This window comes from Biomphalaria glabrata, chromosome 1 (genome assembly GCF_947242115.1).
Source record: "Biomphalaria glabrata chromosome 1, xgBioGlab47.1, whole genome shotgun sequence".
In the NCBI taxonomy this organism is placed as follows: Eukaryota; Metazoa; Mollusca; class Gastropoda; family Planorbidae; genus Biomphalaria; species Biomphalaria glabrata.
This window is the reverse complement of record NC_074711.1, coordinates 47,549,420-47,573,325: the sequence shown is the minus strand read 5'-3', so window position 1 is coordinate 47,573,325 and position 23,906 is coordinate 47,549,420. Positions and strand designations below refer to the sequence as shown.

Sequence of the window (23,906 nt, the reverse complement as noted above, 5' to 3'; positions counted from 1 at the left end):
GGATTGATAGGCCTACCATCGCCCCCTCCCGACCCCACCAAATCGGCCAACATACTAGAGGGAGGGGGCAGTGGTCCATACCGGCGCCTTCGACATAGAGGAGGTCACGTCCATACCGGCGTTTCCAAGGACATCGCTGTTTTCGGTCTTGTCACCGTTTGCCCACGATATATAATATATATAGGTCTGTGGTGTAAATCTAGAATCTAGACAAGTTCAAGGGAAATCAATCTTTAGAATCTACTTTGTAACTGTCAACAACTTTACATCTCTACTCTACAATTCTACATTCTAGATCTAAGTCTAGATCTAGACATAGACTCTACTATAGATTCTATTTATATTATTAGATCTATATAATCTATTCTAGATCTACGTGTTGCTATCTAGTTAATCTAGATCTAGAGTAGATTATAAGTCGTATAAAGACCTGTTACTGTAGTACTGTACTAGTCTATGTAGTAAATGTACTAACTAAGTACTACAACAAAGTCAGTGTAGACTCACTTTGACTCAAATGTCACTCTCACTGTGACTGTAATGTTACGTTAATGTAGTCTTAGACAAGACGCTAACTAAGTGATAAAAAACTATGGTAATTCTGCAGGATTTCAAGGGGCAGCCATCTTTGTTACTATTTTGTTATTGTTTATGTTCCAAAGAAATCCCAAGATAGTGTCTTAAAAAATACCAAGAATTAACATTACTTCTGTGGTTTCAAAGCAATGCTATTTTTTTTTTTATAATTTTGACTGTCAATACAATACGTTTCTTATTGTTCTGTCTTCTTTTAATTGTTAAATATTCATATTGTCTATATCTATTCGAAATTATTCTGATATAGAGAATCTAAATTTAACTAGGCCTACAATAAATATCAGCACAGTTTATTTAGGGATGTTACAATTTTTTTCAGAAAAATTATTTTAAGAATCTTGTTGTCTGATATGTTGTAGATTTGAAAGAGCCTTCTAAATTTATATGAATTATGTATGTATGATTCCTGGTTGAAAGAAAATAAATTTTCTATGTGTGCTTGTCCTTATCATAGCAACCAATGGGCACGATATGAGGAGATTTGAATGTGTTGAATAAATATGCTTGCCATTTCTTATATATTAATCAACTAGTCCAAAAACATGTTTCAAATGAAAGTTTATTGTTATTAAAATATCTGAACACTAAGCTGCATATCATATACTCATTAGATCTAAATCTACATCTATTTCAAAATGCGTAACTGCAGAAATAAATCAATGTCAGCCATTTTGACATCATTTCAGTCTAAGTTTTTTTTAAACTGCTATAATAATTCAACCTATCAGAAAATTATTTGATGTCACATGACCAATCTGACCAATCACTATTATCTTGGCATGTAACCAAGATGGCTAAAATTACAATGGTTAACAATGGCCTCCAGTAAGTTTCAACTGCTAAATATTAAAAAACTAATAGCATCAAAAGTGCACAGTATTATGTGAAAAGTAAAGCACTGAAATTTAGCCAGAAAAATGCTCTACAATACTGGAGAGTCAAAAGGCGTGGGAATGTTGAGCTTTTTAAACTATACACAAGGGAAATCGAACCTTTATTTAAGTCTAATAAAACGAAACCTTCTACTCCACGTGGGAAAGCGTAATTTCATTCCCGGAAGCCATTTTTATTGGTCAATCAAAAATTATAACTCTTTTACAGAGAAGTATTCAATTAATAGGTTAAAAAAGTGCACCTTTAAGGTATGTAATAAAAATGTCAGAAAAAAGTCGAAACAGTTTTTTGACTTAATAAAAGGGGCGTGTCACCGGATATTGTAACATCCCTAGTTTATTACCAAAAATTAATTGACCGTTATTACCATTAAAAACCTTTGTCATATTAATATAGTAATTAGTCTAGTTCTAGCAGTTAAAAAGATTATGTCTAATTAATAGACTTATTAGGACTAGATGATACCGGTAAAGCTAGATTTAGCATATTTTTTAGCTTAAAAAATAAAAACAAACAAAAACCCAAATCAGAGAGAAAACCCAAGGTACAAGATTACAGTCTAAACAATAACAAAGATGGTTGCCCCTTGAACTCCTGCAGAATTACCAAAACGATATTTTAAATATACCATAATTATCTAGATCTAATACTCGCTAAAATAGTAAATTATAGTTTTATACTTTTTATTGTTTGATTATCGTATCATTATTCTATACTCAGATCAGTATACCGTATACCGGTCCTGACATTGACTGTCAACTGCTTTTTTGGTGACTGTAACTGTAAGCACTGGTACTCTGGTACGCCATACCTGCACCTTTTTGAAAGAAATATTACTTTTCTTGTATTAGTTGTATTTAAACGTATATTATTAATTTCTAGTAGTTAAAAGTTAGGCAATCAGCTACTGAGTATTGGCTCCTAATCACTGAGCTCTGGCACCTATTTTTTTTATTTAAAAAAAGCACTGCTACTTACTATAAAATTAATTAAATTTAAATTAACTATAGTTACTAGATCTATAGCAGCGGTTCTCAACCTTTTTAGTCCCGTGACCCCTTTTTGACATTGCCCACAATGTGGCGACCCATGGGTAAAATCACTTTTTTAGCGGCCCCCGAAAGGGGAAAAGACGCTATTATTTTTGTGCGAAATAACTGTTCGTCTGTCTGTCCGTCCCGTTTAGATCTCGTAAACTAGAAAAGATATTGAATATCCGACATCACAATATTTTAGACCATTCAAAGTTCTGATGCAACAGCTACTTTTTTTTTTCCTGAAAGCGAAAAATCTAATTTTTAAAATCAGTTATGCAAGCAGTTTTTTAAAGAGAAAAAGCTAATTAGTATGCATTATAAGTTAGACCTAACTTAAAACAAATAGTAATCTTATAAAGTTTATTTTCTTGAACTTTATATTTTTTGCGGAATTTTTTTTTTTTTTTTTTTTTTTGAGGATTCGAATAAGAGATTGAGCCTTTTCAAAACAATTAAATTATTTATAAGACTTCAGTTAGGCCTGGAGAGGCGCGGTAGCTGAGTGGTAAAGCACTTGTCTTCAGAACCGAGGGTCCCGGGTTCGAATCCTGGTGAAGACTGGGATATTCAACTTCGGAATCCTTGGGCGCCTCTAAGTCTACCCAGCTCTAATGGGTACCTGACATTAGTTGGGGAAAAGTAAAGGCGGTTGGTCGTTGTGCTGGCTACATGACACCCTCGTTAACCGTAGGCCACAAAAACAGATGAGCTTTACATCATCTGCCCTATAGACCACAAGGTCTGAAAGGGGACTTAGTTAGGCCAGGTTCACATCTAACTTTTGCATTCATTTGCACCTATCCTTTGATCTGCTGCACCGTTGGGGAAAACGCTAATTAGTATGCATTTTAAGTTAGACCTAATTTAGAACGAATAGTAATCTTATAAACTCCATTTTCTTGAACATTTTTTTTTTTATGTATTGTTTTTGAGAATTCGAATAAAGGATTAAGCATTTTCAAAACAATTACATTAGGTGAAGACCAGGAGAGGCTCGGTAAAGCGCTTAGCTTCCGAACTGAGGGTCCCGGGTTCGAATCCTGGTGAAGACTGGGATTTTCAACTTCGGAATCCTTGGGCGCCTCTGAGTCTACCCAACTCTAATGGGTACCTGACATTAGTTGGGGAAAAGTAAAGGCGGTTGGTCGTTGTGCTGGCTACATGACATCCTCATTAACCGTAGGCCACAAAAACAGATGAACTTTACATCAACTGCCCTATAGACCACACGGTCTGAAGGAGGAACTAATTAGGCCAGGTTCACATCTAACTTTGCCATTCACTTGCACCTATCCTTTGATCTGCAGCACCATTGGGGCACTACACAAGATCTGTCAACCTTCTTTCTCCATTCTTATCTCTCATTTGTCATTGATATAATTTCATTTGGATGTTCTTTCTGAAAATATTGAAGCCTGCCTGGGTGGACCACTTCGGGGGCCGATTTTAAGTTTGTGTTTCCACACAAACTGTCTTTGTAACCTTGTTTTTGTTGCCAATATTAAAAACTAATTTTGATTTAAATTTCTTGTATGAATTGCCAGAGCTGTATATTTCATCACAAAGCACTATTTTTTCTGCTTATATGTGGCACCTTAAAAAGCATGATGGAGCATGATAAGCAGCTCAAGTGACTGTATCCTACATTCCTACAAAATTATTGCAAAAAAAAAGCCAAAACTTCATTGCGAAGATTGAGCTTCTTTATGTTTCGCCAGATCAGGAATTCTAGGGCAGTCTTTACAAGATCACAATGAATATCATCTTCTGCATTAAATCTACTTGTGTTTTTAACAAGTTGTAAAACCATGTTTAGCAAAGATATGTTGTTCAATATTTAACTCATCTAAAAGATGACAAAGATGTCAACAAGAGGTATTTTCTGTAGTTCATTTTCAGTGCTAAAGAACGCTTACAACTGTGGTTGTTTTCTACTTGAACACGAAAATAGAAAAAACAACTTTGCCTTGTGAAAACCATCTCACTTTAGTGTGAAATAGCAGAACATTTTAGGACGCATCATGAATCATACAGTGAATTCCACTTAACACATTATTTCTGCAGCACAGAGTAGCCACTTTACACATGTTGAAACCAAGAACAACATTGAAGTGTGCTTGGAGCAAAATCTTTGGAGACACTACAAATATTATTTCAAGAAATTTTGTCATATTCATCAAATGCTGTAGTAGTCGTTTCAAGAGATTTGAAAATGATGTATGTCCTTGTTAGCAAAGCTCGGGGATGTTTGATATCAAAATGACATTTCAGTTCATTCTGGTATTCATTACAAATGAAGCACTGAGTTTTTTATTTCTTCTTTAACTATTGAATTAAAACCATAGCGTCAAAAATCGTCATTATATTTCTTTTTTTCTGGGATCCATTTTCATGATTTGCTCCATAAAGAAAATAACATGATGGTGCAGTACTAATTATAAATAAATATATTTTAAAATTACGTGTGTAAATCTTCACCATAGAAGTACTATCTAGGATTCTGCTATAGCGTAACATAGCATTTCACCACGCCATTTGATAAACAGTAACTTTAACTGTTACAAATATTTAGGATGTTTGTAACATGTAACATGTACCTTCGAATGACAATTATAGGAAAAAAAAAACACTATCCATGAAAAATTTTGAACAAGGACAAGTTTTTTTTAGAAAAAAAAAAAAATTTTCAATGGTCGTAGGCGACCCTGGATAATTGCCATTTGACCCCCAAGGGGGTCACAACACACAGGTTTAGAACCCCTGATCTATAGACTATAGTTAGTATACTGTCTATAGAATAGAAAATAGTACTATACTCGGTCAACTCTGTGTATTAGATTTGGAATAGATTTTTAGTTATAACTTATAACAATTAACATAGATATATAATAATATATATATCTAGCAGTCTAGCTTTAACTTTATATTATAAGGAGACTATTAGCCTACTGAAAGATTTTGAAATTCTAGAATCTAGAAATCTAGATCTACTAGTTAGATTAGTACTACTCATCATCTGTCTAGATATAAATCTAGATTCTATTCTTTTTTTCTAGAGCCCAGATAGATTCCGATAGATCTAGACTAGATTGACTAGATCTACTTGATTGAGAATTTCTAGATCTAGATAGATATGTCTGCAATTATTAAGCATCCGTTTGCAAAAGCGGCAGTTGTTGGAGGTGTATTTACTCTTGGTGCCGCTATTTGGATGGAAGATCAAATTCAACGTAGGTTGAGACTTAAGTTTAAACTATTTCTATACTAGATCTGATTTGAATCTTAGACATTATGATTACAACTTAAAGAAGAGATCTAGACTCAAGATATATATTATTAATAAATTATTATTAAATTATTGTAATCTAGATCTATATAATAATTATAATAATAATAATTATAATAATAATTATAGGCCTATATAATAATTATAATTTACTAGTCTAGATCTAGCTAGAGTCTAGCTAGCAGAGGCTCAATCTAATCGAGGACTTCAAATTCTAGCATTTTCTAGCTAAATCTATTCCAGGACTAGATTCTAGATCTAGATATTGTATCATGATCATCTAGAATCTAGATTGATATCATATTCTGTATGATAATATATTATATCAGAGATGCTTACATGCCAAAATGGAAATGTGTATTCCCAGACCTGGAAATTTGTATTTTGAGGGGCAAATTAAAATGTGTATTGTCATAAATATTTATGAAATATACTAAAATCATTCAAGCACGTAACATACATGAAATGCAGCAATCCTTAAAATTAACACAGCATTAAGTTTTTTCTATGAAAGACATTCTGTACATTTTTCAAAATATTTATTAAATATAATATAATATGTTAGAATTCTTAGAATGTTGCCGTTCTTGTCACATGGTAATAATTGTATGTTCATAATGCCCCTTGTGTTTTATTCCTGATTCCAAAAATAGCGGCAACAGAAAATTCATTCAAAAGATATGGAAATAGAGAGCTATTTTCAAGTTTCGCCATGCGGAGTCGAAGGTCACTTATTACGTGTTCTAAAATATACATTTCATTTTCATATCAAATTAACACAACATCCATGCCTGATGGTTTGTCACATGCAGAAGAAGAGCTATTGTTTGAATTGGTCCCTGACAGAGTTTTAAAAAATAAAGGGATGTACTTGAACATCATTCTGGTAAAAGAACTATCTGAAGAAGTTTAGACTGTGGCAAAAATTATGAAAAAAAAAATTAGAATTAAAAAATGAGCAAAATTACAATAGATTTTTTTTTTTTTATTATACATAAAACATACAAATATTCCAGATTACTTATGTGAATAAAAATAATTATTTACTGAGGCTTTGGAACTTGGGATCCTGGGTTCAAATCTCAGTGAAGATTGGGATTTTAAATTTCAGGATTTTAGGGCGCTCTAATGGGTACCTGACTTAAATTGGGGAAAGTAAAGGTGGTTGGTCATTGTGCTTGCCACATGACACCCTGCACTTTAATTGTTGGCCATAGAACCAGATGACCTTAACATCATCTACCCTATAGCCTTATTCATAATGAATATAACCTGTAGGAAATTTTTGTGTTAAAGTTTAAAAAATTAAAATATATTGTTTTCCTGGAGACAGGTTGCCACATTACCTGGAAAATGCCTGGAATTTTGTTTTCTCCAAAATAATTCTGGAAAACCTATGAAAAAAACAAAAAAAACGTGGAATTTCCTATTATGGCTTCATTTTTTAAATCACCAAAAATAAAAATAATAATAAAAAAAAAAACAAGACACTAAATGTAAGTAAAATTAAAACCTAGATTTCAATCTATATAATACATCCAAGTGATTATTTCAGTTTAGGGAGACTGGTGTTCATTAGTCTTTGTTGAATCACAGATAGTCACATCTATTTTCAAACAAAAATGTATTGAATTTTCAATGCATTTAAAACTGCTGTCAAAAGTACTGGTGAGAAATTAACAAGTTTTTGTAAGTCTTTCATACTCTATTACAGTGTTTCCAAAACTTTTGACCCTATGCGCACTCCTTCTAGAATTTTCGTAACACTAGGTACCACTCCCGCCCTCCTAAAAAAGGATTTTAAAAAAAGATAGCAATAAAAAATTATTTTTTTTTGTGTGTTCCTACATACACAAAATAATAATTTTTCTATTACAATTAAGTATTCAATTAGTTAGTTTTATTTTTTTCATCAAATACATTCTAAAAAAATGGAAACATAGTTTTTACATTGAAAAAGTGGGTGTGGAGACGGAAGTTGTAACATCCCTATCCATTTCCTGATCTTTGTAGAAATTCGCCTTATAATGTAAAATAGCAGCCCATTTGAGTTTGTAAAAACTTAAAATAAATAATAAAAAGGATTTAAAACTTATGATATTTTATTCTAATTTATAAATTAAATGGGTATTTAAAAAAATCTGCATAGTTAACTTTGTGCAAACTCTTCAAACCCTTTCCATGCCCAACTTTGGGAAACACTGCTCTATTAAATGATATTTCTGCCAGAGGAGATGGTTATGACATTTTTACCAAATGAAATGTTTTTCATATTCATTATTGTTTCCACAATTGGGTGGCTATTGACTTTCCCACATGCAACCCTTTTTTTACCATTTATAAAAAAAAATATCACAGCTGTAGACAACAAAAGCAAAAAAATAATAATTCAGGAACAAAGCCTCATCATATGTTAGAGTATCATAAGGTCTGTCAAATATGGCTTTTTTTTGGATGATAAAGCAATCCTGGCAAAAGATTTAACTTGTCTTATTTAAATTGTTCATGAAATGTTTCATGATGGGAAGTGTTGTAGAAAGTGCTACAACTTTTAGGAAATAGCTCGCTCTTGATACATGATGAAATGATACTCAGAAACAGTTTCTGAATTAGATCCATGTATTTTGATAGACCTTGAGCTAAAAACAAAAAATGCTGAAAACTCTTGTCAATGAAAGGGACTTTAATGCAATCCAAATGTGTGTTGAGTATTTGCAGCATACCTATTACAAACAAGTTGGTTCAGAAAACTGCTTGTTTAGATCCTCTGAAATGTTCACACACAAAAAAATGATTAAAAAGTTTTGTGATTGTAAACAAATTTTGGATATTTTCCATGCTTGCAATCGCATGAACTGTGGATGCTATTTTTTTTATAATAGAGTTTCAGCAATTCCTCTGAAATAAAATCAAGGACAGTGGATAAGTTGGATACAATTTATTACAGACAGGTGGAATAAAAGGTGTAGTTTAAGAGGCTTTGTTCACAAAAAAAGACACAGATTAAAAGGTTTTATGATTGTACACAAATTTTGGATATTTTTCATACTTGCTATCAGCTTTTGAAAATAGTTTGTTATTAGTTTCTGCTTTTGATCTAATACTTTTAAAATGGTGAAGTAGAAAATAATCATTCTAGGTACCGGTAACAGTTTGTTAATGCTATGTAATAATTATATTGTCTTACTTTTTTTTTTTTTTTGAAAGGTTATGGATATATATTTAAACTATAAAGATGAATAGCATAAAAGTCATGTATTATATTTTGACCTTACTAATAATAATAAGTTTATCTTTGAGTCCAAAGATTAATGCGGAATGCATTATTTCCCGTGGCCATGCAGCCCTAGGTGTGGCCTACAAAATTTGCCACATCTAGTGCAGGCATGATAATTTTCCGCTGGAGGTTGATTTAGATCCAAATATGTCAGAATTTGTTATATTTTTCGCTTTTTTGGTCACATTTTTCTCCTTCAAATCATGGATTTTTTCTTTACTTCTTGGCCAATGGAGCTGTAAAGTTATCATTGTAAAAAAATCTAGACAAATAATGTGATGAACAATGTGCACTTAGTTTTTGAATAGTGTTCCTTGCAATGATGGCTTAAGAAAAAACAAACTTTATTTTTCTCTTTTGTATTCAAACAGGCCATTAAATAAGAAATAATAAAAACTTGTCTAAATAAGCTTAAAAATTACTTTTTTATGGATTAGAGGCAGTTAATGTTTAATATATTTTTGATTTTATTTATGTACCGGTATGAAAAGTGTTGTAAATAATTTATTGTAACAGTTGGTTGTTGCAAAGCATTTTTAGCGGCCCCCGAAAGGGGAAAAGACACTATTAGTTTTGTGTGGATTGTCTGTCCATCCGTATTTCCATCCCATTTAGATCTCGTAAACTAGAATAGATAGTGAAAATCCGACATCATAATATTTTAGACCATTCAAAGTTCTGATGCAATAGCTAATTTTTCTTTTCTGAAAGTGAAAAATCTAATTTTTAAATCACTTATGCAAGCAGTGTTTTCATAAAAATACACCACTTTTACAACTATTCACTATTAATAGTAACAAACACGTGAGGCTCTTTAGTAGGGGAGATATCCTTTTACCATATTTGTAACACATTTATGCAAATGTTTTTCGATTTTTTGTCAAATTTTTTTTTTTACATAGCTAAGTTAAGTAAGTTCTGTCATACCAACTACTACATTTACACACAAAAAAATGTTTACTTTTTTTAAATAGAAAAAATCCATTTAGTATTCATATAAGTTGGACATAATTTAAAATAACAATTAAAAAGTAGTTTTTCATAATTATCGCGGGAACTGCAGTGCTTACAACAACCATAAGACACTTAACTAAAGGAAAAAAAAATTTTTTTTTGTTTAACAGTCGCGAGGGTTGTGGCCACCTGCATGTGAAATTTTAAAATGCGCCCCCCCCCCCTCCTTTTATTTCTAGAAATAAAAAATTCCATATAACTGAGCTGGACACTGTACCAAAAGTGCCCTTTTTTTGTAGACCATTCCATTTTTTCCTTTCATACTCGCACCGTTGTTGTATCCCTCAAGTACAACTATGAACCATGCACTATTATATGCATATATTATATAAGATATTAAATTATATAAGATAAGATATGAACAATTTCGGATTAACGAGCATTTGTGATAAACATTAAAAAGTTATCATTCTGACTACTCGCTTATAATTGCCACGATGAAGTTATAATTGATGAACTGCGGCGGGTATATGACAATGAACAGTTAAAATGATCATGATCTATAGACAATTTCTCGATTAACTTGACTGCTCAAGGTTTGGTCTGGGCAATTATATGTTAGCTTGTTCGTTATTGTAAGACTCGAATTACAAAAGCCATGAAATAAGTTAAAGTATAATCCGAAAAATAAGACTCGAAATACAAAAGCCATTGAAGGTGGAACATTTTCAACGTTCCGTAAACTTTTATTATAACGATTGTATTTTGGAGAAATATGCATTGTATCCAGAGTATCCACAATCTTCTGAGTTACTGCGAATTCAGAGGTGTCTATTTATCCTACACACCACTAGCACAAAATACAGCAACTCAGCGCTTAATATTATTCTTGAGTTTAATACAAAATAAATAATTCAAAGTACAAGTCATACAATGAATTGAAAAAAAAACAAATAATCAAGCAGTGTTTCTCACATTTTAGGGTGGCAACCCCTTAGAAGTTTGTGTTTTCTTTTCTTTAAGAACACACTATTCGTCCTAGTAAAAAAAAAGGTCGAGGGTCATATTAAGTTTAATAAAGAGGCAGCCCGGGTCAATAGTATTAAGCGAGGGACTTTCTAGGTACATATAGCGCATAGACGTTTGTAATGGGCATAATCTTCTTTAAGTTAGACGTTTCTGTTGCGAAACTTTTTTTTCACACAAAAGACGTCCAAAGTGCAATGGTCAGAAGAAATTCGACCAATCAGAGACAAACAAAAATCCAGAAGAATCACGCTAGCGAAGACGTTTTGAAGTGTTTTCTTCCAAAAGTTTTGACTATTTTTTGCATATGCCTCTTGACAAAGTCTTATTAGAAAATGAAACCACGTCTTTTACTTAAGATATTTTAATTTTTAAAACATTGGTAATAATGTTATTTTATCAATATCTAGATATGAATTAATAACTTCAATGAAAATTATTAACATTTTTTCGCTGACCCCCCCCCCTTTTTTTTTATATTGTTGGTAGATCGTTGGCTTGTAGCTCTAGATAGCTAATACAACTGAATAATTAATAACTTAACTTTAAATAACTTAAACAAACTTCTTTTGTGAACAAAAACTCAATATAACTGTTAGTATTCACATATTTAACTGTCGATGAGATACAGATTAAATAGTAATAAAATAAACTGATTAAAAAAATGTCTTTACTATTTCATGTCTCAAGATCTATCTGCCGTTTCACATTTGCTCTAGGTACGCTAACTTCATCATTGTCACTGCATAACAAAAAAATTGCTTAACCTCTTCTTACCGCTGTCTAGGAAACACACTCCATAACACTTTTTTCTGTCAGGATGTTGCGCCCCCCCCCCCCTATAAGGCGGCCCATTCATCTCTTAACAGATTTTTCAAACAACCCGCAAAAATTCAAGGCCAGAAATGAATAAGCGCCTATGGAACAAGTCATTGGATCCCTTGCGCTGCACTATTTTTATCGTCTAAAGTTTACAAATTAATTTCTTATGTACGAATATTATTGTTGATTTTTTTTTAAGTTTTCAAAGGATAATAGAATAATTAGAATTAAAATATTTAATTATTTTTTATTTAACCAAATTTTTAAAAAAAGAAAAGAAAAAAAACAACAACCTTGGAATAATGATTTGGCGCCCCTTACATTCGTCGCCTGCGTGCAATGCACACTTTGCACAATAGGTAGCGGCGGCCCTGTTTATAATAAGATATCAATAAGGCCAGGTTCACATCTAACTTCACATTCACTTTCACCTATCCTTTGATCTGCTGGACCGCTGGGGCACCACACAAGATCTGTCTACCTTCTTTCTTCATTCTTCTCTGTCATTTATCTTTGATAGAATTTCATTCTGATGTTCTTTCTGAAAATATTGAAACCTGCCTTTTTACTTACCTGGATGGACCACTTCGGGGGCCGATTTTGAGTTTGTTTCCAAACAAACTATCTTTGCAACCTTTTTTCTATTCCAACTTTCCTTGTTTGCTTCTACTTATTATCCCATTAATTTATTTCAGGTAACTTTAAAAAGCAAGATTATTATAAAGCCTCCATGTTGTTGTTACATAATTATGAACCTGCTAGCCAGTACTTAGGCAATCCAATATATAGTGGTAAACTCACACTGTCAGATACAGAAAAACTTCATGTTGATGGTCTAAAGGCAAAGGTCTGTTTAAGCAATTTACTTTTTAAAATTATAAAAAAAGGAAAGGTTTGGAGGAATGTACATTTTTTAAAGTTCTAACTCTGTTTATAATGAGCAATATCTTTAGATATGATTGGTTAATTATCCCAAATATAAAATGCAATTGAAAAATTATTTCAAGATTTTGCAAAGTACATTTTTAATGACATTGTTGTGATTTACAGTATTTTCATATACGCTAATATCCATGATATACTATATCTACTCTTCCACTATTGTAAATTTATTTAGAGATTTCTTTTGTTTACAAATCTGTTGAGAATATTTATTTTATACTCCCAACTAGCTAATACCCATGCCTTTCTACATTTTAAATGTTTGCCTAAACTTTTTAAATAGACCTGAACCCTACAATGGCACAGCCTGCCTTGTGATTTCTTGAAGCCTTTTTTTTATTTTGATTCTTCAATGGAATGACCTGTATGTACATATTTATGTAATTTTTATTAATTTTTTTTAAATTTTTTTTTTTAGCTAGAAATCCCTTTGAAGGGTTCCAAAGACAAGGGTGTTCTGTATGTATTGGCCAGTAGAGAAAATCAAGGGGAAAGGTAATCTAATTGACTGAAATTTTTGTTGAAATACATTTCACAGTTTTAAATTCATTGGCAGTTGTTATATAATTCCTAAGGTTCTAAAATGTTTATTTTCTGACATGAATTTGTTGCAATAATTGAAAGAAAGATTTTGTTTTGGAAAATTTAGAATTCATAAGTACATTTAATATGAAATAAGTTTGAGCCCAAATACATTTTCCTAGGGTCTTTTTTCAGCAGCGGATTTTTTTTCTGTTGTATAATCAACTTTTAAGCCTATATTCACTGCTTAAAATATACAAAATTAAGAATAAACAGACGAAAAATTTTAAAATGCAAAATACCTAGGTGTTATAATAAATGAAAAACTGTCATGGAATCCCCATATTGATGAAACTATAAAAAAAAAAGGGTTTATTAAAAGAAATTTCTACAAATCAAATAAGAACATAACCTTGATGAGGCCGATAATAGAATATGCATCCTCTGTCATTTTGCGCAATAATAATAATAATAATCTTTATTATCCGTAAGAAAATTTGTCTTACAATTTGTGCATTACACCAAACAAAAAACATTATAACTATAAGAAACCAAAATGTATGGTTTGAAGGTCTGCTTTTAATGCCGCCTGAATTTGGTCGGCTTTCTTCCCGATTGACCAAAGGACAATGTCATCCGCATATAGCAGTTTCTTTGACCACAGTGAGCTGGGCAAATCGTTGAGGTAGGCCATGAAAAGTGTGCAGGAGAGGGCAGAGCCCTGCGGCAGGCCATTTTGTTGTTGTTTTGGCTTGCTTAGGGAGTGCTGGAATCTTGTTCATGTGCTCCTCCCAGACAGAAAGGATTGTATCCAATCGTATATCTTGCCCCGCACACCCATAGCTCTAAGTTTAAGATAGAGTCCTTGCTTCCACACGCTGTCGTAAACCTGTTTTAGGTCTATAAATACTGCATACCGGTATGTGCTTTCGGACGGACCTCTGGAACCTATCGACCACCTCCTGTGCGAATACTGTGACCTCGTCGATCGGGCTCAAGCATGCCCTAAAGCCTGCTCTGGCGCTAGGATACCGGTACTCTCAAAGGACCAAACTAGCCTCTCGTTAACCATGCGCTCAGCAATTTTGCCAAGCGTTGATGTTAGTGAAATGGGTCTGTAGGACTCTACGTTAGTCGCGTCTTTGCCCTTCTTGAGGACTGGTACAATGATAGCACGTTTCCAGGCCCTGGGCCGATTTTGAGTTAATGTTTCCACACAAACTGACTTTGTAACCTTGTTATAGATTTTTTTTTAAAGTCCATATATATATATGAATTATAAAGTTATTTTAACAAAGTAACTTGAATAGCGTTTAACGTTCCTACTGTACTTGTTGAATGGAGGAGGCGCTCCTTGAAGGACTAAGCCCTACAGTCTAGAAAAACCACAGCTCAAATGATTACGTTCAGACAAGGGGTCAAACTCAATACTTAATTGAAACATTTATCGACTGCATTGGGAGGTTTGTACATACAGGTGAAGGGAGTTACCAATGAGTAATTTTAAAACCATCCAATATAAGAATATCCATACCGTTTGTTCCCGGGCATGCTACCCTGCTTCATAGTGAATTAGTGGTGCCCGAGTGGAAACAATCGCAGGAGGAAACGATTCGGCTAAAGGGTAGCAAAACAAGACTCCTGTGGGGGTGCCTAAGGGGTGCGAAAGCATCCTTATTGCACTGTACGGAGCTGTAAAAAAAGCTCCCACAACCTTGTCACAATCCAGGCGCCGTTCCTCAAAGGGCTGTTACAATAAATGGCGTGTCCAGCACGGTTATCCTGGTATAGAAAAGGAAAATGGCGAGGGTCCCGGTGTACGCGGCCCCTGACCGCGAGTGAACCCCCCCGCCCCGCAAGACAGAACAGTGTACACCAGTGGTCTTCAACCTTTTTTGGCCTACCGCCCCCTTTTCATAATTTTTCTTTTAAAAAATCAGCCAGCGCTCCCCTATAAGAAAAACACTTATAAAGAAGAGTGAGATGGCAAATTTGAACAAAATCTAATATTTTTTGCTAATTTTTATGCTGTCAATAACACTTATCCCGCATAGGAGACGACCGCATGCCAAATGCGATCTTCTTTGGTGAGCTTAGAGTAGGACGGAGTTACAGAGGTGCCCCCCGTAAGCGCTATAAAGATGCCCTCACTGGCATAGAGGAAAGTAACTGGCAGCATTCTCTGGCAGCAGATGGCCTCTGAGAGATACAGTTGGAGAGCTCTCACAAAACCAGCGGAACAAACATTTGAGACTCAAAGAAAAGACATTATTGAAGACAGTCGCAGAAGACGGAAAAAGAATTTAAATAGACCGAGAGCAGACAACGGCTTTGTCTGCACAAAATTAGGGAAAATATGCAGGTCGAAACTAGGTTTGCGTAGTTATGTGAAACACTGGACTCAGTTGTATTCTTCGGAATCGAAGGCAATACCAATATAATCATTATACAAAAATTGTCAATTAATTTGCTGTGATTACACACAAAAATTAATCTCATTGTCATGACTTTCTTTCAAATCCTAAGAATAGTCCCCTTTTAAATTTTTGAATATTAGGGCCTACTGTTTTCAGGTTTGATTGTAAATTTAGTTTTATTTTTAATATAAACATTATTATTGCTGAATTCACTACAAAATGAAATTAAGCTAATGGGAACCTTGTGCCTCCTGCAGTCTGACAATATTAGAAATTTTAAGCTTTAAATTAGCCAATGAAAGGCGAAGGTCACCTCTAGTGGCTACATCCATTCTATTTCTTTGCTTATTTATTTTGCTTATTAGTTTGTTAGCACTAAATCTAGGTATACCATGTATGTTCAAGAAAAAGCTAAAAAAAAAATCCCATTCTCGACCACAGTTTTGGAATTTTACTGAAACATTCAAATGCAGCCACATCTCTGTTGTGTCTCCAATTTCAACATTTTTTTTACTGAAGACATAATTTTGTCAATCTATTTTTTCTTGCAACTCTATTTGAACATCGGTAACAGATAGTTAAAAATTGTCATTTATATTTAATTTTTTTTAAAATTTATTTACATCCTAGAAGTGAATCGTCATTTCTTCATAGAGCATTGTTATTTGAATTGCATAGATATCGATGTCCTTGGGCAGTAATTCATTTGTCAACAAACAAGATATTTGAAATTGTAAAACTCTTTAAAATAGATGTAATATCTCGATAAAAGAAAAAATGATATAATCAATGACAGCACATTTCATTCCTTGCAGTCGGAGGTTGGTTTCATTCATTTGCGTTAGATGCCTACCATGGAGAACCACTTTTTAGCCTGCTTTAAGTCACCGCCAACCGTTGAACAAAACGAGCAATAACAAACCCCTTTCGAAATCCAGCGAACTTCAGTTTACAAGAGTCTAACATCTTTTTCATTATTTGTTTCACAAAGATGTTGAAAGATGAGATTATTTTCGGGCATTTTCGTCATGGGTTTCTATTTTATTTAGAATTTTTTATAATTAGATACAAATAGAAATGAAATTGCGGGCTAAACATTTCTTAAGATGTTGCCTGTGTATCATAACTCACAAGGTGACTAGTAAACAGCTATGTTCTTTATTCTATATTACTTATGAAGCCATTGTCCAACCACTGATGGTTCCCTATATGTCTTTATAAGCTACATAACTAGACAATTTTGAAATAAAATTTCATCACTAACAGAAAAAAAGTCTTTCTGTGTAACATATGTTTAAAAAGAAATAACTTTAGTTTTAATCACATTTCAAACAATATCATAAGACTTAAAAAAAAGCTATGCATTTTTCTAAGAAGCCACAAAAACATATCCTGCTTTGCCGTGTTTTTTTATATATTGTTTTAATTGTAGATTTTTATAATTGTTCATGAATATTCTTAAATTATTTTTGGATATTGCTATGTTCGTGAAGCCGACTTGGTTTCATATAACCTCATCTGAAAATGCCGTCATTCAAAGTAGAACATTGGAATACTTTTTATCTAGTGGCAATACACTAAAACTCTTAACACTATGACATTACATACCAGCGAGTTGTCGTAACAACACTTTGTCAATGTTTTTTGTTTTAAAAAAAGGTAAAATTATTCTATTTGAATGTTAGCTTTAACGTTTTTTTTCAATTAACATACAATTACATATCAATATATTAACATATGTAGATAAAAGAAACTATAATCTAAAAGACGTATTACCTTGATTGTTAGTTTGTTTCTCAAATCATAAACGTTTATGCGCGCAAGATCTAAGGACAATAGATACCCTACAATTACAGCAAAAGAGTAAGAATTTAAAAATAGAAAATGGGATTCCCGAACTCAATTTCTAACGTTCTGTTCTTAAATTAGAAGCAAGCTAACTAGAACTTGTCTATATGTAGTTTGCCAGCTTTAATTTTCAAGAATTTTAAAAAATTTCTTTTGTTCAGTGCACCTTAAGTTTCTTCTTTCCCCCGATATCGCCCCCGTTGAAGATCGCTGGTGTACACTGTTCTCATTTACGACTGTGAGAGGGAGCGCTTGTTCGCTTATACTAGCCTAGAGTTCTAAGAGCCGAAGCCTCAAATCTACTTGACAGTTTCAAGAAGAAAAACGTGTTCATGTTTGCAAAGAAATGTTTTAGCATACTGCAGTAAGTCAGTGACGTAAGTGGTGTCAAGTCCCCACCTCCTTTCTTGCTGTAGGACTAGTGACGTAAGCGGTGTCAAGTTTTTTCCTTTGACGTCATTTGGAAAATTTTCATTCATAAACATTCTAGCCAAAATTAATTTTTCGATAATGAAACATTTTCAAACCAATATGACGGTTGACCTCGAGTTTTCGCGATGTGGCCAACGAGTTTAGATTTAGGGTTAGGGTTATATATATATATATATATATATATATATATATATATATATATATATATATATATATATAATTATAATAATTATAATAATAATAATCTTTATTATCCGTAAGGAAATTTGTCTTACAATTTGTGCATTACACCAAACAAAAAACATTATAACTATAAGAAACCAAAGTGTACATTCACACCAGACTCACTCATAATTTACATGTGACAAAGTTTATACCAGATTGTTCTTATTTAATGATTTGATTTCCAGGGAATTCTTGTATGTATGTATGTATATATATATATATATATATATATATATATATATACATACATACATACATAAATTCCTCGCTAAAGAGTACACAAACACACACACATATATATATATACTATAAAGTAGAATGTAAGGCGTATGTATGTATGTGCCGAATAGAAATCAAAACCGTTTGACCAATCTTGATAAAACTTGGCAGAAATGTTCCTTGGGTACTAACTTAGACCGTAGTGTATGTATTGTAGCCCTAAAACAAACTTAAGACCCTTAAAAAAAAAAAGTTGACCAACTCTATGAAAGTATAGTATCTTATAAATCTAGGCCATGTTTACAAATTAGTGTCTATTCATTTCATTATTTAATGAAAATTAACATTTGAATTTGAGTTTACAAAACATTTTAAAATAAATTCGTTCACTCTAAATGTGAATAGCTTTAGCCATGCTGACATACTTTTCCATAACTCGCGCGCACCATTACATGCACCGCGTAGTGATACAAATGAAATTAATGTCAGAGGTCATAATATTGCGCATTAGAAAGGCATATTATTTAAATAATAAACTACTTACATGATACAATTTACTTTTCAATGTGTTTTTTAAAGCATTTAAGCCAACAACTACCGATTTGGTTTAATTTTAAGTCTTCATTTTCAATTTACTTTTTTCTTTCAGATTTACTTATGCGCATTTAGACCTGATAACATAGCTACACATATACATTAGACGTGTTCACAACACGTCATTCATCATGGCGCGGTATATAGGTCAACACTACAGCCTACAGTATCTAGGGCAACACAACCTCAAAGTGACAACAAAGTGTATAGTCTTTTACTATAATAGGCTCTAAGATTTTATTTATTGCTGTGGCATTCAAATTCTTTAGATTCTAGATCTACATGAAATTAAACTAACAATGTTATATAAACAATTACATTCACGAGTTCGATTTGGTTATAAAATATATTTTATCGCTTTTTGTCACCCCTTCATGTGTCGTGCACACCTCTATGTAACCACACTATGATTGGACATGCTACATGAGGCTCTATATGGGGGATATTACACATACTAATATACAATAATTAATAAGCTTCTTGAGCCATTGAATTCACACTTACGATAGTAGGTCTACATCTTTTATAATAATATCTAGACTCTAGATCTAAATATATGTAGACCTACAAGCAAATTTTTTTATTTAAAAAAATGGATTTAGGTCGATTAGCTATTTTGATAGCTCCATTGATACTATTTTTTAATTCACACATTCGCTTTACTTATAACATTATTATTTCGTTTAATTGTTTCCAAAACACTCTATATCCACAGTGATACGCAAATTAAGACCCGCGGGTAATATAGGTCTAGTATACCGGGTACTATGAATCTTGATTAAACTTGGCAGAAATGTTCCTTGGGTGCTAACTGGAACCGTTAAGTATGTATAGTAGCCCTAAAACAAACTTAAGACCCTCAAAAAAAAAAAGTTGCCCAACTCCATGAAAGTATTAGTACCTTATAAATCTAGGCCATGTATACCATATTTACATGAGAAAAGATCGAAAGGATCTAGATCATGGACATATATATATATATATATATATATATATATATATATATATATATATATAGACTGGACAAAGTGAACATATTAATAAGTTTAATAAGGGAAACATTTGAGAAAAGATGTATTTGTATGAGTTATACAGCAGTTATAGTTATTTTTTCAGCCATAACCTGTATAATTAATAGAACCATTTCTGTATTATATATCTATTTGTGCCTACAAGATCTATGTCAGGCGGACATAATGATCATTTTATCCTATAAAATGTTTTCATTTTAGCTTATTTGGGCCTTATGCTAAAAAAAATAATTTCCTAATAGATGTATTCAGCTTTAACTTCAATTTTGCCTATGACAACGCACTTCTGTTTTATTTTTTAAAATGCAAAATTGGGCTAGTACATATACTATAAATTAGAATGTAAAGGAGTATGTATGTCCCGAATAGAAATCAATTTCGTTTGACCAATCTTGAAGAAACTTTGCACAAATGTTTCTTGGGTGCTAACTGGAACCGTGACGTATGTATAGTAGCCCTAAAACAAACTAAAGACACTAAAAAAAAAAAAAGTTGCCTAACTCTATGAAAGTATTAGTATTTGATGAATCAACGCCATGTTTACCATGTTTAGATCGTAAGAATCTAATCTAATTTTTAAAACCACACTTTGCACATATAGTTTTTTACATGTAAATACAAAATATAGTCTATTGATTTCATTATTTAATCAAATTAACCTTCAAATTTGTGTTTCACAAGCATTTTTACATAAATTCGTTTTTTATATCTGCAAATTTAGAAGTCCTGACGTACCTTCTTACATTAGACAATCCGAAATGTTACACATCTCTCTATTCCTAGGTCTAAAACTCTAATTCAACTCTTAAGATGATAAAACTTCCTCTTCGCAAAGATATTTTTTTACTTTAACACATAAACATACTAATTATAGTACATTCATTTCATATTTTAATCAAATTAACATTCAAATTTGTTTTTCTGAAGCATTTTTCATACATTCGTTCGCTATAGCTGCTTAGCTGAATTGACATGCATTTTAGTAGTTCCATTCATGATTCCGTACATCTAATAAAAAAGGTCACGCATGCGCAGAGCGAAGCCTCCACGCACGCGCAGAAAGAACTCTATCCAAGCCAATATTTAACTCTAGATTAGTCTAGATCTATCTCTAACTCAATATCTAATTCAAAGATGATAGATCTACTTTATACTTTAACACATGAACATATAAAATAAAGTCTATTCATTTTATATCTTAATCAATTTAACCTTCAAATTTGTGTTTCTAAAGCATTTTTACATACATTCGTTCGCTATGAGTGCAACTCTATTCTTGATATCGTGTGCTTCTAAATATAGATATATACACGAGCCAATGTTTTCATTAAAAAATTGGATTCAGGTCAATTAGCTATTCATAATATTTTTATATTCATGATTCATGCATTCGCCTTACTTATAACATTATTATTTTCTTTAATTGTTTCTAATGCACTATATCAGTGACTATATCAACAATACGCAATTTAAGACCCGCGGGCAGTGGGTAATATCTGTCTTATATATATCGTATATACACACATACGAGAATTGCTGGTTTAAGAGTGAAGAATATAGGATATTCTAGAAAAACAAAAACTACATTATTATTATTGTTTAAAGTTCTTCTTTTTTTCATATGCTCTTAGGTGGAATATTGATCAACTTCATTTGAAAGTATGCAGCACTAAACAAAAGTGGAAGTTTTATGATCGTCACATGTCTATAGAAAATTCACAAGATCAAGCTACTAAATGATATTTATTTTTTAAAGTAAATACCACGCCTAATTGAAATTGTTTATTTTTAACTTTAGTGGGTCTAGCCTCTCTGGTAAAGTTTAGTAGATTATTATATGATATTCGAATACAATATATTAAGTTTATCTCTGACACTGACAAATCTAGCAATGAAATGAAATGAAAAAAAAAGGGAGGGAGGTGGGGCTTAGAGACTAACACTTTCTACTTTACCACATTTGGGAGAAAGTAGAGGTCACTCAAAACCGATTTTCAAAACAGTCATGCAGCTTATTTAATCATGTATTCAAATGATACTTTGGATTCTAAAAATGTGGCCACAATTTTTTTTTTTGTATTGAAGCTTTTGGTAATTTGTATCACCTTACGAACCCAAGTCTTTCAAGAACACTTTATTAAAAACTATAAGACTATCATAAATGACATTTAGTTATCATGCTTTTTTTTTCAATGTATAAATTACACTACGTTAGTTTTATTTAGTTGGTTTGATAGTTGTATTTTAGTTATTTTTTTTTTTTTTGGTGCATATTTGACATAGGGAGGTAAGAAAACAAATTGTGCAGTTAAAAAAAAATTCACACACAAAAAAAATAACTACAAAAGCCAGTAGGCCTATATATACTGAGGCATGGCATTTTTATATCTTTAAGTGTGAATTTTGATAAATAATATCTTATTTTGATTTTTTATTGCATAGAAATTAAAACATAATATGCTTAACTGAAACACCAAAATTAAAACTGTAATAAACTCAAAATATAATGTTATCACTTATTGTCATAGTTGTAACATCCACGTCGCTTCATTGTCACCAGAATATGCTTTCATATATTCACATGCAATTCAAATGAATTAGTGAAAAGACTTCATTCCTAACTTCAGATAGGTTCCTTGACCTATCATTTAACTTTAGTTGTCATTTGTTGTATTTCTTGCGAGTCAGTTGTTTTAATAAACTGAAAATCAAAATTTTATTATCTTGCAATTTCTTCATGAGTTCAAAAAGTTTACTGAATGGTAACTGGACGGGACTTTCCAAACGTCTCTAACTAGGTTCCTATTTGACAATTTTTATATCTTTGGAAGAAAATAACTACGTAACTGGGCACACACGGTGAACCTGGTTTTGCAAAATCTTAAAATTTAATTTGGTGTACTTCTTGAACACTGCTCTAAAGTTAATTCCTGCATTGATTCAAATGTTTCTTTGTATTCAGTAACGAGTTGAATAAATAAATTGACAACATGAACATTTGTAGAAATATGATACTGGTGTAATTTAAGTTTAAAATTGTTTTAAAATGTCACTGCTAGGTATAGACCAATGCACATTTAAGGTTTGGGAGACACTCAGATGAGAATGATAAATGGTAAGATTACTTTCGTTTAAATACAGAGATACCAAAAGCATGGAAAAATGAGACTATTTTCAATTAATTTATGAATATGAAGCTAAACTCATTTGATTGGTTTGTCCTATTGTTTGTTACTTGGCTCCATATTCTCATCAGAGGCGGATCCTTTTGCAGTGGATGCTATAGGCTGACCAAGCCTAGTGGCGTATCAAGGTATCCGTGGGCCCGGGTTCAAGAATATCTTGGTAGGCCCCCTTCTCCTTCGATCGTATGTCCATAAAAACATTCTTCTGGTCTAGAGTCATTCGCCCGTATGCAAATTACTACCCCAGTGGTCAATGGTCATATGCCCCAGCTAGCCCTGTATTGTACACCTTGCCTTTTTTTAAAAATAAGCAGGCCCCATTATGTCATTACGTTTGATACAGTTAAGACTCCAACAAGTTATATTAAACGACTTCAAGGTGTTTCAAATGACAAGAAATGTTTTATGAGTTCTATTTCCCATTATTCAGATTTACATTACAAAAACATATCAATGTGTAAATCTATTAAACATTGATACAAACTATTACCTTATTCTACGTCCATTATTTAACAGTAAATAGATCTAACATTTATTTACTAAAAATTTTTCTGGCAATGCCTTTGATTCCGTCAGTAACAAGTGCGATCTGTTTCTA

The 23,906-nt window shown here is 32.3% G+C and overlaps 1 protein-coding gene and 1 long non-coding RNA gene across 6 annotated transcripts; one reads left to right on the top strand and one right to left on the bottom strand.

Moving 5' to 3' along the window:
- The first annotated feature begins 228 nt into the window (after positions 1-228).
- On the top strand, positions 229-22,842 carry LOC106050400 (cytochrome c oxidase assembly factor 1 homolog). Of its 5 annotated transcripts, none has more exons than XM_056040558.1 (6): positions 230-247; positions 2,212-2,291; positions 5,585-5,758; positions 12,589-12,740; positions 13,254-13,330; positions 21,755-22,842. In XM_056040558.1, the coding sequence occupies exons 3-6, from the start codon at positions 5,662-5,664 to the stop codon at positions 21,861-21,863; spliced, it is 435 nt and encodes a 144-aa protein (XP_055896533.1). In that variant the 5' UTR covers positions 230-247; positions 2,212-2,291; positions 5,585-5,661; the 3' UTR covers positions 21,864-22,842. The 5 variants fall into 5 exon arrangements, with proteins under 5 accessions (XP_055896553.1, XP_055896533.1, XP_055896539.1 ...); XM_056040564.1 differs by lacking the exon at positions 230-247 and adding an exon at positions 254-595 and having other exon boundaries at positions 2,212-2,273; XM_013205362.2 differs by lacking the exon at positions 230-247 and adding an exon at positions 254-595.
- LOC129928093 (uncharacterized) lies at positions 6,007-17,800 on the bottom strand. The gene is made up of 3 exons (XR_008779708.1): positions 17,551-17,800; positions 7,161-7,208; positions 6,007-6,728 (listed from the first exon to the last, which is right to left on the bottom strand). It is a non-coding gene; the product is annotated as an uncharacterized LOC129928093 (long non-coding RNA).
- Positions 22,843-23,906: the final 1,064 nt, after the last annotated feature.

Coding starts and splice junctions, on each gene's coding strand:
- LOC106050400 (XM_056040578.1), top strand. CDS start 5,662: ATGTCTGCAATTATTAAGCATCCGTTTGCAAAAGCGGCAGTTGTTGGA. Junction 12,741..13,253: donor TTGATGGTCTAAAGGCAAAG/GTCTGTTTAAGC, acceptor TTTTTTTTTTAG/CTAGAAATCCCTTTGAAGGG. Junction 13,331..21,754: donor AGAGAAAATCAAGGGGAAAG/GTAATCTAATTG, acceptor ATATGCTCTTAG/GTGGAATATTGATCAACTTC.